The 15,548-nt window shown below is 33.5% G+C and overlaps 1 protein-coding gene across 1 annotated transcript in view; it reads left to right on the forward strand.

The window, feature by feature from the left end:
- The window catches only part of REDIC1 (regulator of DNA class I crossover intermediates 1), a gene marked incomplete at its 3' end in the record, with an annotated part of 71,327 nt that overhangs the window by 20,097 nt on the left and 35,682 nt on the right, over positions 1-15,548 (forward strand). The window contains 3 exon segments of the mRNA XM_079714149.1: positions 10,010-10,515; positions 10,790-10,859; positions 12,274-12,334. Coding sequence (XP_079570275.1) covers positions 10,010-10,515; positions 10,790-10,859; positions 12,274-12,334 — 637 coding nt within the window.

Below are 15,548 nucleotides of genomic sequence, written 5' to 3' on the forward strand. Positions count from 1 at the left end.
TATATATATATATATATATATATATATATATATATATATATATATATATATCTTAATCCATTCATCCATCAGTGGACATTTAGGTTATTTCCATGTCTTGGCTATTGTAAATAGTGCTGCTCTGAATATAGGGGTGCATGTATCTTTCTGAAGTATATTTTTTTCTGGGTATATGCCCGGGAGTGGGATTGCTAGATCATATGGCAACTATATTTTTAGGTTTTTTGAGGAACCTCCATACTGTTTTCCAGAGTGGCTGTACCAAATTACATTCCTACCAATAGTGTAGGAGGGTTTCCTTTTCTCCACAACCTCTCCAGCATTTATTTGTAGCCTTTTTAATGATGGGCATTCTGAATGGTGTGAGGTTATACTTCATTTTAGTTTTGATTTGCATTTCACTAAGAATTAGCAATGTTGAGCATATTTTCGTGTGCCTATCAGCCATATGTATGTCTTCTTTGGAGAATTGTCTATTTAGGTCTTCTGCCCATTTCTTGATTGGGTTATTTTTTTGTTGTTGTTACTGAATTGTAGGAGCTGTTTGTATATTTTGGAAATTAAGCCCTTGTCAGTTGTATCATTTGCAAATATTTTCTCCTAATCCATAGGTTGTCTTTTTGTTTTGCTTATGGTTTCCTTTGCTGTGCAATAGCTTACAAGTTTGATTAGGTCCCATTTGTTTATTTTTGCTTTTATTTCTATTGCCTTGGGAGACTGACCTAAGAAAACACTGGTACAATTTATGTCAGAGAATGTTTTAACTATGTTCTCTACTCGGAGTTTTATGGCGTCTTGTCTTATATTTAACTCTTTAAACCATTTTGAGTTTATTTGTGTGTATGGTGTGAGGGTGTGTTCTAACTTCATTTATTTACATGTGGCTGTCCAAATTCCCCAAAACCACTTGCTGAAGAGACTGTCTTTTATTGTGTATTCTTGCCTCCTTTGTCAAAGACTAATTGTCTGTAAGTCTGTGAGTTTATTTCTGGGCTCTCTATTATGTTCCATTGATCCGTATGTCTGTTTTTGTGCCAATACCACACTGTTTTGATTACTGTAGCTTTGTAATATTGTCTGAAGTCTGGGAGGGTCATGCCTCCTGCTCTGTTCTTTTTTCTCAGGATTGTTTTGGCAATTCTGGGTCTCCCATGGTTCCATATAAATTTTAGGATTATTTGTTCTAGTTCTGTGAAAAATGTCATGGGTAATTTGATAGGTATCACATTAAATCTATAGATTGCTTTGGGTAGTGTGGCCATTTTAACAGTGTTCTTCCATTCCAAGAACATGGGATATCTTTCCATTTCTTTGCATTATTTTCAAGATTTCCTTTATTAATGTTTTGTAGTTCTCAACATATGTCTTTCACCTCCTTGGTGAGGTTGATTCCTAAGTTTTGGGGGTTTTTTATGTGATTTTAAAAGGTATTGATTTTTTTACATTCCCTTTCTGATATTTCTTTGTTAGTATAAAGAAGTACAACTGATTTCTGTATGTTAATCTTGTATCCTGCTACTTTGCTGAATTTATTTATCAATTCTGGTGGTTTTTGTATGAGTCTTTAGGGTTTTCTATATATAATATCATGTCACCTGCATATAATGACAATTTTACCTCTTCCCTACCAATTTGAATACCTTTTATTTCTTTTTCTTTTCTGATTGCTGTGGCTAGGTCTTCCAATACTATGTTGAAGAGAAGTGATGAGTGTGAGCATCCTTGTCTTGTTCCACATTTTAGCAGGAAGGCTTTCAGCTTTTCACCATTGAGTATTATATTGGCTGTGGGTTTGTCATAAAAAGCTTTTATTATGTTGAGATATGTTCCCTCTATACCCACTTTCATAAGGGTTTTTATCATTAATGGGTGTTGAATTTTATCAGATTCTTCTTCTGAATCTATTGAGATGATCATGTGGTTTTTATCTTTTCTTTGGTTGATGTGGTGTATCACATTGATTAATTTGCATATGTTTAACCATCCTTGTGACCGTGGGATGAATCCAACTAGGTCATGGTGTATGATCTTTTTATGTGTTGTTGGATTTGGTTTGCTAATATTTTGTTGAAACTTTTTGCATCTATAGTCATCAAAGATATTGGCCTGTAATTTTCTTTTTACTAAAATACCAGTGGGTCAAAGATGAAATCAAGGAAGAAATTTTAAAATGCCTTGAGGCAAATGACAATGAAAACACAACCAAACAAAATCTATGGGATGCAGTAAAAGCAGTTCTTAAAGGGAAGCTCATAGCAGTACAGGTATTCTTTAAGAAACAAGACAAATGTCAAATAAACAACCTAACCCACCACCTAAAAGAGTTAGAAAAAGAAGAACAAACAAAACCTAAAGTTAGCAGAAGGAAGCAGATAATAAAAATCAGAGAGGAGATAAATAAAATAGAGATTAAAAACAATAGAAAAAAATCAGTATAATCAAGAGTTGCTTCTTTGAAAGGGTAAACAAAATTGACAAACCTCTAAGAGAGAAGACCCAAATAATGAAAATAAGAAATGAAAGGAGAAATCATAACTGATACCACAGAAATACAAAAATCCATAAGAGATTACTATGAACAATTATATGCCAACAAATTTGACAACCTAGAAGAAATGGACAACTTTCTAGAAACATACAGCTTGCCAAGACTGAGTCAAGAAGAAAAAGATAACACACCAATCACTAGAAATGAAATAGAATCTGTAATTAAAAAAACAAAAACAAGAAACAACTCCCTACAAACATAAATCCAGGACCTGTTGGCTTCACAGGTGAATTCTACCAAACATACAAAGAAAAACTTATACTGATCCTTCTCAAAATCTTCCAAAGGATTGAAGAGGAAGGAACATTCCCAAAGACATTCTATGAAGCCATCACCATCACTATGATACCAAAACCAGACAAAGACACTACCAAAAAAGAAAATTACAGGCCAATATCTTTGCAATTATTTTGTTAATATTATTTTTGGATTATTTATTGCTAGTATATAGTTATACAATTTTGTATATTGAAATTGTATCCTTTGACCTTGCTGTATTATTAGTTCTACTAGTAGTTTTATGAGTTCTTTAGGATTTTCACCATATTGGATTATGCTGTCTATAAATATAGATATTTTTGCCTTTCCCCTTTCAATCTGAATGCCTTTTGCTTCTTTTTGTTGCCTGACTGCAGTGACTTGAACCTCTAATACAGTGCTGAATAGCAGTGGCAAGAGTGAGCATGTTTACATTGTTCCAAGTCTTAGGGAAAAAACATTTAGCCTTTCACTATTAAGAATGATATTAGGGCTTCCCTGGTGGCGCAGTGGTTGAGAGTCTGCCTGCCGATGCAGGGGACACGGGTTCGTGCCCTGGTCCAGGAGGATCCCACATGCCACGGAGCGGCTGGGCCCGTGGGCCATGGCTGCTGAGCCTGCACATCCGGAGCCTGTACTCCGCAATGGGGGAGGCCACAACAGTGAGAGGCCCACGTACCGAAAAAAAAAAAAAATGATATTAGCTTTAGGTTTTTCGTAGGTGCCCTTTGTCAGGTTGCCCTCTATTCCTAGTTTATTGAAAGTTTTTATCATGGATTTTTGCCAAATGCTCATTCTGTGTCCCTTGAGATTATCATGTAGTTTTTTCTTTATTCTATTAATATATATGATATATTACCTTATTTTCAAATGTTAAACCACCTTGCCTTCCTTTGATAAAGGCTACTTAATTATGTTACATAACCCATTTCATAAAATGCTGGATTTATTTTGCTAATTTTTTTTATGGTTTTTACATCTATATTCATGAAAAATATTGGTCTGAATTTTTCTTTTCTTGTGATATCTTTGTCTGGCTTTGGTAACAGAGTAATACTCCTGAGTTCATAGAACAAGTTGGAAAGCATTTCCTCCTCTATTTAATGGAAGAATTTGTGGAGGATTGGTTATTTCTTCTTTAAGTATTTTTGCACCTGGGCTTTTCTTAGTGGGAAGACTTTTAACTAATAATTCTTTTTATTTTTAGTTGTTATAGGTCTAATCAGATTTTAAAATTTCTTCTTGAGTACTTTAAAATTTCTTCTTGAGTACTTTGTGTTAATGTGTGTTGTATAATTTGTTTGCATATAATTTGTTTGCATAAAGTTGTTCATAGTATTCCCTTGAAGTCCTTTTAATTTCTGTAAGGTAAGTGTTGTTATCCTTGTTTAACCTGTTTAATTCCAGACCTGTGTCTTTTCTACTTTTTTTCTTGGTCAGTATAACTAAATATTTGCTAATTTTATTTGCTGAGTTTTATCAATTTTCTCTATTCCATTGATTTCTGCCCTAATGTTTATGATTTTCTTTTTCTACTTACTTTGGATTTAGTTTGGCCTCCTTTTTTTTCTAGTTTCTTAAGGTGTAAGCTTAACTTACTGATTTGATATTTTTCTTCTCTTCTAATATAGACATTTAAAGCTGCAAAGCAGTGCTTAGAGGTCAACCAATGATTAGTTGGAGGTTGTGTTTAAACACCTTGAGCTAATAAGACTTCCTCCTGGGCATAAGACCTTACATCTTATGTTCATTACTGAGGAGTTCTTTTTGTGGGAATGTTTATTTTTTACTATAAATTTCATTTCTTACTAGATACAGGCTAGTCAGATTATTTTTAGTGAGATTTGATAATTTGTATTGAATAAAAAAAGTATTCATTTAATCTGTTGTAGAATTTATTGACTTCAAGTTATTCATAATATCCCCTTATAATGCATTTAACATCTTTAACATCTGTAGTGATGTCTTTTCTCTTATTGATAACATCTTCTCCCTTTTTTCTCCTGATGATTCTGATTAGGGACTTACCAATTTTACTTATCTTCTAAACAAATTAACTTTCAATTTCACATATTTCTTATTTTTCTAGTATTCATTTCATTGAATTCGGCTTTTATTTCCATTTGTCTATTTAATTTGGATTTAATTTACTCTTTTTTCTGGTTTCTTAAGGTGAAAGCTGAGGTCATTGATTTGAGACCATTTTTTCTTTTCTGTGTGTGTGTGTGTGTGTGTTTAGTGATATCAATTTCCCATTAACCACTGCTTTTGCTATATCCTACAAGTTTGATATGTTTTGTTTTAATTTTCATTCAGTTAAAAAAAATTCTAATTTTCCTTTTGATTTCATTTACAATCCATGAATTATTTAGAAGTTTGTTGTTTGGTTCCTAGAAACCTCAAGGCTTTTCTGTTATCTTTCTAAATTAATTATATTGTGGACAAGGAAGATGCTTTATGTGATTTGAATCCTTTCAAATTTATTGAGATGTATTACTGTTAAGAATATCGTTTACATTTAATGTGACAATTGATATGGTTGGGTTTAAGTCTGTTATCTTGCTATTTGTTTTTTATTTGTCCCATATAATTTTGTTCCCCTTTCTTCTTTTTCTGCCTTTTGAGTATTTTCTATGACTTAATTTATCCCTTTTGTTGGCTTATTACATATAACTCTGCTTTTTGTTTTTCAGTGATTGCTTTAGATTTTATAGTATATATTTAATTTATCATGGACTGTCTTCAGGTTATATTATGCCAATTCAAATATAATATGAGACTTATAATGGTATGCTTCTATTTCTTTCCTTTAGCCTTTGTGTTGTTGTATTCATACATTTTACTTATATATATATGTTATAAATCCATTATTGTTCTTTTTGTTTTAGAGAGAGTTAAAAAATAAGAAAACAATTTTTTATATTTAGTTCAAATTTATCATTTCTGTGGTCTTCATTATTTTGTGCAGATCTAGATTTGCATCTGGTGACATTTTCCTTCTGTTTAAAAGACTTTCCTTTAACATTTTTTTTTTTTTTTTGTGGTATACGGGCCTCCCACTGTCGTGGCCTCTCCCGCTGCGGAGCACAGGCTCTGGACGCGCAGGCCCAGTGGCCATGGCTCACGGGTCTAGCTGCTGTGCGGCATGTGGGATCCTCCCGGACCGGGGCACGAACCCGCATCCCCTGCATCGGCAGGCAGACTCTCAACCACTGCGCCACCAGGGAAGCCCAACATTTTTTATAGTGTGGGTCTGCTGGTGATTAATTCATCTCTTGTATATTTTTAAGTCTTTATTGTTCTCTTCTTTTTGAAAAATGTCTTTGAGTACCATTGTTTCCAACTAGAAGTTTGCTCTCATTCTTATCTTAATATCTGTGTATATATAATATACAATTTTCTCTGTTTTTAAGATTTTTCATCATGGATTCTCTACTACAGATTTTCTACTGTGGATTTCTCTCCATTAGGATTAGGATGTTTGTTTCCTATTTGTTGTTTTTGGGCTGTGTTGAGCTTCTTGGATCTGTGGACTTATTGTTTTTACAAAATTTGGAAAAAATTCAGTCATTAATTTTTCAAATATTTTTTCTGATGCCTCTCCTCTCTTCTTTGGGATCCCAAATAATATGTAAAGTAGTCCAACTGAAGTTTTGTAACAGTTTGCTGATGCTCTGTTAATTTTCCATTTTTTTCCTCTCCTTTCATTTTATATATATTGTTAGATCTTCAAATTCACTAATTGTATCTTCTTTGGTATCTAATACTTGTAAATTTATTCAGTGTATTTTTCATCTCTAGAAGTTTGATTTAACTCTTTATTTTCCTTGTATCTATTCAATATGTTCAATCTTTCCTTTAGCTTCTTGATATAGGGAATATAGTTAGGATAACTCTTTTAATGTCTTTGTCTGTAAATTATATCATTTTGTGTCATTTCTTAGTCTATTTCTAATAACTGATTTTCCTCCTCATTACAGATTGTAACTTTCTGCTTCTTTGCATTCTTGAGAATTTTGTTTAGATTCTATACATTGTGAATTATCTTTTTGGTTTCTGGAAATCTTGTAATCCTATAGATCATCTTAAGCTTTGTTCTGGGATACAGTTTAGTTACTTGGAAGTAGTATGATTTTATTGAGGGTTGCTTTAGACTTTGTTAAGCAGGACCAGATACACCTTCAGTCCATGGTTAATTTGCCCTCTGCTGAGGCTATACTCCTCTGAGTCCTCTCCAATTTCCTTTGAATTACAAGGTTTTCCACTCTGGTTGATGAGAACACAAAATTTTCCCATCCTTGTGTGAGTTCCTGGAATTGTTCCATGTTCTCATGTTGGGTGGTTCTTTTCCCAGCCTTGACTAATTGCTTCATATGTATGTGCTGGTCAGTACTTGGTTAAAGATTTGAGAACTCTCTGTAGATCTCCGGGGCTTCCTCTTTTTTTTTTTTTTTTTTTTTTTTTGTGGTACGTGGGCCTCTGACTGCTGTGGCCTCTCCCGCTGTGGAGCACAGGCTCTGGACGCTCAGGCTCAGCAGCCATGGCTCACGGGCCCAGCCGCTCCGCGACATGTTCGATCATCCCGGACCGGGGCACGAACCCACGTCCCCTGCATCGGCAGGTGGACTCCCAACCACTGTGCCACCAGGGAAGCCCCTGGAGCTTCCTCTTTTTGAAACACCCTCCTTCATGGTACTCTGCCCTGTGAACTCTATTTTCTGTAGTCTCCCTGAACCCCCAGCCCTATTTCCTCAAGAAGGGTAATCTGTGGGCTCTGACTAGGTTTCCCCTACAAGTATTCAAGTATTCTGTGGCTTAGATACACTCTCAAGGTATTAAGCTAGGAGCAGTTATAGGGTTCATTTGATTTGTTTTCTCTCTCTCAGGGATCATTATCCTGTGCTACCTGATGGCCCATGTTTGAAAATCATTGTCTCATGTATTTTTGTCTAGTTTTTTAATTTGGTCAGTTGGGAGGATAAATCTGATCCTTTTTACTTCATTTGGGTAGTCAGAAGACCTGAAATTCATATGCACCCAGCAACCAGACGGATATTTTCCAAGGCAGAAAGCAGTTGATTTTACTTTTGTATTTGGAACCTTTGAATGTTTCTTATTGCTCTTTTCAGAAATAAAGCTTTGCATGATTTTTTGGCCCTTTTGTACCTTTTAAGCCTTAAGTCATAAGTTTTCTTTTACTGATTCTAATCTAGCTTTTATTCCTCTTCTTTTCATTTCCCAAACATGCTGCAGACCTTGCATTTGTTATTATTCCATTCCCCAGGGTGTGCTTACTCCTTTCTTCACATGTCTAACCATTCTGTACTTTTAGCTTATTTATCACTTCCTTATTAGGGACTTTCCTGACCAAACTATCTAAAACAGGACCTCCAACATGTTATTCCATCACATGATTTTGTAGCAGTTGTAAAGGCACTATAATTATCTTTATTTGTTTAAGTCTTTATTTCTTTTATTCATTGTACTTATTCATGGTTAATTATCTTATTTGTTTAATATATTTGTTCTCTAGAATATAAGCTGTATTGTCTCCTTATCACATAGTAGGCATACATTAAATATCTATTGAATACTCTTTATTTAGATAATAAATTTATCCCTATTTTGGTACATAATTTTCATGAATTTTATATTTATCTATAGGAAAAATTAAATTGTTAAAGAAACTGGATGGATTTATCTTAATAAGACTTTAAAATTTTTAGCATCATTTCCCTCTGTCATTTGTACAAGTAACAATTCTTCCCAACATTTGGTCCCCAACTCAAATGCTACCTGCCTGATTTTTCTCAATCAAAAGAATTTCTTCTTTCTATGTACTATAGTAACAATTTACTGTAGGATAGCACTTTTCACTTTCTAATTTTTTCTTGCCTCTTCTAGACTATTTCTTGTGAGCAATGACTGTGCACTATACACTTCTGTATTGCCCACATCTTTTGAGTTAGTGATTATCCTGAGTCTGAATGCTTAAGATACCCTTTTAAAATGATGATTTACATTTTGTAGTATGTTTTCTAACTTACTAAGTGCTTTTAAATTTATTTTCTCATTTAGAGTAATAGAAATTTCTCTGGTGTTAATGGTGTATATTATTGCATACTATAGGTTATGCCTTTTGGTAATAACAGAGTAGCATTTTTCTGCCCAAAATACCAATAAAACCCATATTGAGAAATAATGTAGGATCATGATCTGTGTGCATTCATGGATAAAACATCTCTCTCTCCTTAATACCAAACTGAAATATTTTATCTCTCTGTCCGCAACACATGGTGCACTGCCTAGAACAGAGTAGGTGTACTCACTTATTAAATATTTAATAAATTAATTATAAATAAAATTGGAACTCAATCAGAGTTTCAGCAGTCTATGTTTTTTCTAAATTTATTTGGTACCTCCCATCTCTGGAACAAAACCAACCCCAAGTAAATTTGTAGATAGTCAAAGGCAACAAAATTCATAATACCTTGATTTCTAATTACTTTCCATGATAACTTTGATTCTTTAATACAAGTTGGACATAACTTAGAATTATGATTTATAATAATTTATAATAATTATGCATTAGAAGGGAATTTGCAAGCTATCTTGTCTAACATTTTCATCTAATACATCTTATCTCTTGGCTTTATTACTTACGTATGCATTTGTAGTTATATTGCTATTCCTTGGGAACTTCAGAGACTGTTAGGTTGAGTTCCTTGTTAGGTTGAGAAATATCTGATTTAATGTTCTCATAACAATTTTATTTGACATTTTAACACTAAGGGTAATTATTTTCTCTGAACAGTCTTCAAAGTGTCTTTCTCTGGTTAAATGGAGTGGCATTTATGTACAGTGTTTGCCTAGGTAATTCTCTAGACATTATTACAGAAGACACTATAGATTGGTCATATTTTGTTTTGTTAATTAAACAGTAAATTGAACCACATACTAGTTTTTCATGTTGCAGTACTAAACTAAGCATAGATTATATTTATACTCACTAAGTTATTAGAAGAGGATATTAGACAAATTTCCACCCAAAGCAGTATTATTTATTTAAATTTTAAAAATAAACATGGTCTACTGAAATGTTAGCAGCTACTCAATATGTTCTGTAAGAATTTAACTTCACCTGTTTCTAAATAAGAATGCTCTATGCTTTTCTTGCTAAATATGTTTTTATCTATCCTAAAGTCCAGAAAATAGAAATTTCCTTACTAGGAGACCTGCTATAGTTGTAGGTGAATATTGTGGAAGCATGGATGAAAGAAGACAGTCAGACTTCATTACTGAAAAAAATTCATTACAAAATATTTGGGGAGAAAATAGAAAAAAGTTTTCTAATGAAGATATGAACCAGCAAACCCCAAACCTTCTATCAGATAATTGTGACCCTTTTATTAGTGAAAATATGATCAACTTATTAAACATAAATCAACAGAAGATAAAGAAAACCTTTGACAAGTGTGGTGACAGTGCAGTCATTAGTTCTGTTAAAAACCATTTCACTGATAGATGCATTAGAAGTATTTTTACAGATCCAGAGTTGACTTTTAGTAATTCTACTTTTAATAAATCAAGTTTTCCAGAAAAGTGTCGACCAAACAAGAATTGTCAGAAAGAGTGCAACAATAATGAAAGAAAGAATTTTAGTACACCTTTTGAGAAGGATTGTTACCCAGCCAGCTCTGATAAAAAAGGTTGGTGTTATAGATGGAAAGTGTAATAATCTATTGGGGCTTTTTGTTTTTTTCAGTTTTAATGAATATCCGTGTGTGTGTGTTTGTGTGTGTGTGTGTATGTGTGTGTGTGTGTTTGGAGGAATATGAAATTAAAAATAGAATGACGTTCTATTATATGACAGTGTGAACCAGTGGCATCCCTCTATATGGGTCATGATAATAAGCTTCAAATTAAAAAATAGAAATCGTCTATGCTAAAGTTTTATTTCAATGCATACTTTTATTTTTAAAGGAAAATTTGAAAGTGATTACCAAGAGAAGACATCCCAGAAAAAAAAACAGAAATATTCAGTGAACCATATGTAAGTTTTTAGGTAAATTTGGGGAATGCAAATTGGGATCTAATGTAATGCATGTTTAGGGGTTAAACTGATGCAAAGTGAGGCAGGCATAATGCTGTCTGAGCGTGGACAGACTGGCCTCAAAAATCAATTGTCAGACCTTGGTAATATCACCCTAGTTGAGAGTTTGGTCCTCATATTCACCAGTGCAAAAATATCTTCTTATCTGAATCATAGTGTTAATTAGATTTGAGAAAACTGACTTATGTGTTCAGGAAATTTATTTACCCACCAGAATGTCAATTTATTAATTTACAATAAGAAATAGAAAGGTGACATATATAGGAATGCTTACTGGCATAATTTTCTTACTGAATATTTTCTACCTTTTGGCAGCTTGCCATGGGAAGGTTGCTTGGTTAATATAGAATCAGAACAAGGGAGTAATAGAATTCAAATGTTAATGGCGTAAACAAGCATATCAACAATTTATGGCACTGACATTATAGGAAATTAAAGAAAACTTGTAGTTTCAGAATATGCCTAACTTTCTCAGTAATAATTATGATTTAATCAAATCTTCGTAATTGAAAATCATGAATTAGAACAGATTTTTATTTTGGAAGTACTTTCTTATGGAAATATGTAAAATATCTATTAATACAAAGAATTATTCAATGCCATTTTTATGGCATTGGAACAACAAATTAATTAAAAAATAGATTCACCACTTATTTAATAAAATCAACAACTTAGGTTCTTTCTTGTCAAACCTCCAAATATTCAGAAACTTATGAATGAAAAACAGGATGTTAAAACTTGAATTTTAAAACATATTTTATGAAAGTGATTTAGAACATGGCTTCCAAACCTGTGTGAAGATCCTCATCACTTGAGGGTTTTATTTTTTCCTAATAAATTTATTTATTTATGGCTGCATTGGGTCTTCATTGCTGCACGTGGGCTTTCTCTAGTTGTGGTGAGCAGGGGCTTCTCTTCATTGCAGTGCGCAGGCTTCTCATTGTGGTGGCTTCTCTTGTTGCAGAGCCTGGGCTCTAGGCATGAGGGCTTCAGTAGTTGTGGCTTGTGGGCTCTAAAGCGCAAGCTTAGTAGTTGTGGCACATGGGCTTAGTTGCTCTGTGGCATGTGGGATCTTCCTGGACCAGGGATCGAACCCATGTCCCCTGCATTGGCAGGTGGATTCTTAACCACTGCACCACCAGAGAAGCCCAAGAGGTGATTTTAAAATACAAAATGTCAAGTTTGACCTACACAAAATAAATAGGCTCCTTAAGATAGAGCTTATGAATCCTTATCTTTTAAAAAACTTCTCTTATAATTCTGATCTTTAACCAACTTTGGGAATCATAATTTAGAACAATAATTTTCAGAGGGAATAAACACACTCTAATACTTTCTTATTTAAAACCCTTAGGGGTAATATCCCTTTGGAAGAATTGTGTTCTAAGCAATCATGGGACTTTGGAATTGGTGAGGTAAAGTACATCTTACATTATCTTTCCAATTAAGTAAGTTGTATTATCATGTCTTATTTTAGTATTTGAAATTTACTTTGATTTAAGGTTAGCTCTTTCTGAAGATTTTCTTTTTAGGGTAACTTTTTTTAAATATACTTTTTTACTCTGGGGAAATTATAGCTTAGATTGAGAAATAAAATTAACAACATTTCAGAAACTGTAATGTGCCTTATTTTATTCAAACCAATATAGATGCATTTAAAGTTCTTTCTATAAGTCCTATAAAATTTATTCCAAGATGAAATTTCTTTTGGTTTAATTGTGTTACGGGTGAAAATAGTTATATATTTAAGAATACTAAAACATATATAAACATTGGTTACCTAATTTGTAATCCCTGCTCATAATAAGGGTGTATGATTCAGTCATTCAAAAAACAATATACATTCTTTTCAAGAGCACATGGGACATTCTCTAGGGTAGGCCACATACTAGGACACAAAACAATAAACAGTTAAGGAATAAGCACAAAGATGTAAAATATAAAACCCCCACAAAATCTAAGAGAAGGGAGTAAAAAATGTAGATATTTTAAAATGTGTTTAAAATTAAATGACTATCAGTTTAAAACAAGTACAGTAAGTCCCCTACATACAAACCTTCAAGTTGAGAACTTTTGAAGATGCAAATATGCATTCACATGTCCAATCACATAAATTAATTCATGTGTCTGGCATACATTGTCACATGCATGCGTCTTCTAAAAGTGGTTGTGCTTTTGTGTACTTTACGTGTGTACGGTATAGAGTATAGTAGTACAGTGTCTTTATTTCAAGCCCAGGATGGCTGGAAGCAAGTGTAAAAGCAGTGGTGATGTAGCTGGTACTGCTAAGAAGCACCAATTGATAACAATAGAATTGAAAGCCCAGAGAAAGGATGAAGAGAGAAAAGAGGAAGAAGAAGTAACTAAAGAACCAAAGAGATTCACAATGCAGGAAATTTGGTAAGGGGATTTTCTTTATTTGAGGAGGCACTGTTAGTTTTTGAGGCATAAGACTCGAACTTAGTACATGAAAGTTGCAGCAGCCGTTCAGAATGCAATCCAGTGCTACTGTGTCATCTATGATGAGAAAAAAATAGCTACTACCCCCCAGACATCAGTGGATCTTTTGTTCAAGAGGGTAGATAGAATTGAATCCAGCAAGGAACCAGAACTTTTGTCATCAACGTCAGGCGTGTGTAAAATTGCAGCTTGCCCTCCATCTCTCATTGCTGATGATCCTTCAGCTCTACCATCTCCCACCTCCTCTCCCTCCTCCAGTCAATAATTCTTCTTGCCTGTTCACTCGATGACAGCCCCTGTATGCCAGCTGTTGTACTGTACTACTGTACTTTTCAAGGTACTGTACTGTAAGATTAAAAATATTTTCTTTACTTTTGTGTTTGCTTGCTTTTTATGTATTATTTGTGTGAAAACTATTATAAACCTATTACAGTACAGCACTATATAGCTGACTGTGTTAGTTGGGTACCCAGGCTAACTTTGTTGGACTTACAAACAAATTGGACTTACGAATGCACTCTCAGAACAGAACTCATTCGTCTGTAGGGGACTTACTGTAGATATAATTATGGGTCAACATATATGATCCTCATGGAAACCACAAGTCAAAAGCCTATAATAGTTACACAAAAAGCAAATAGCAAGGAAACCAAGGAATTACTAAAGAAACTCATGAAACCACAATGGTAGAAACAAAAAGAAAAAATGAACAGAGAAGAACTACAGAAACAACTGGAAAACAAGTGATAAAGTGGCAATAAGTACATACCTATCAATAATTACTTTAAATGTCAGAGTTTGATCAAAAGACATAGGGTGGCTGATTGGGTAAAAACCAAGACCCTCAATATGCTGCTTACAGCTGCTTACAGGAGACTCACTTTAGGGCAAAAGACATGTACAGAATAAAAGTGGGATGGAAAATGATATTGCATGCAAATGAAAACAACAAGAAAGTGGGAGTAGCAATACTCATATCAGACAAAAGAGACTTCACAACAAAAGATATAGCAAAAGACAAAGAAAGATATTATATAATGATAAAGGAATCAAGCAAGAAGCGGATATTATACTTGTTAACATATTTGTACCCAAAACAGGAGCACCTAAATATATAAATCAAATACTAACACTTAAGAAAGGGACAATAAAATAATAATAGTAGGGGACTTTAACACCTAACTGACATCAATGGACAGATTATCCATACAGAAAATCAATAAAGGAAGAGTGGTCTTAAGGACACACTAGACCAGTTAAACTTAGTAGATATCTATGGGACAATACATTCAAAAACAACAGAATACACATTCCTTTCAATTGAACACAGAACATTCTCCAGGATAGATCACATACTAGACCACAAAACAAACCTCAACAAATTTAAGAGGACAGAAATTGCATCAAGCATTTTTTTCAGAACACAACTGTATGAAACTAGAAATCAACTACAGAAAGAAAAATGTGAAAAGAACAAACATGTGAAGACTAAATGACATGCTACTGAAAAGCAAATGGATCAACAATGAAATCAAAGAGGAAATCAGAATACCTTGAAACAAATAAGAATGGAAACAAAACTTCAAAATACATGGGATATTGCAAAGTCAGTTCTAAGAAGGAAGTTTATAGCGATATAGGGCTTCCTCAGGAAACAAGAAAAATCTCAACCTATCACCTAAAAGAATTAGAAAAAGAAAAACAGATCAAAGCAGAAGGAAGGAAATAATAAAGATCAGAGAGAAAATAGAGATAAAAAAGCAATGGAAAATATCAATTAAACTAAGAGCTGTTTTCTGAAAAGATAAACAAAATTGATAAACATTTAGCTGGGTTCACCAAGAAAAGAGAGAAGACTGAAATAAACAAAATAAGAAATGAAACAGGAGAAATAAAAACTGATACCACAGAGATACAAAGAAATTAGAATTCTCTGAACAGTTATATGCCAACAAATTGGACAACCTCAAAGGACAAATTTCTAGAAACATACAGCCTGCCAAGACTGAGTCCAGAAGAAACAACTTTAACAGACCAATCACTAGGAGTGAAATAAAATCTGTAACTTGAAAAACTCCCTACAAATAAAAGTCCAGGGCAAGATGGCTTCACAGGGGAATTTTACCAAACATATAAAGAAGAACTAATACCTATCCTTCTCAAACTACT

The sequence above is a fragment of the Hyperoodon ampullatus genome (genome assembly GCF_949752795.1).
Source record: "Hyperoodon ampullatus genome assembly, chromosome: 11".
Taxonomy (NCBI): domain Eukaryota; kingdom Metazoa; phylum Chordata; class Mammalia; order Artiodactyla; family Ziphiidae; genus Hyperoodon; species Hyperoodon ampullatus.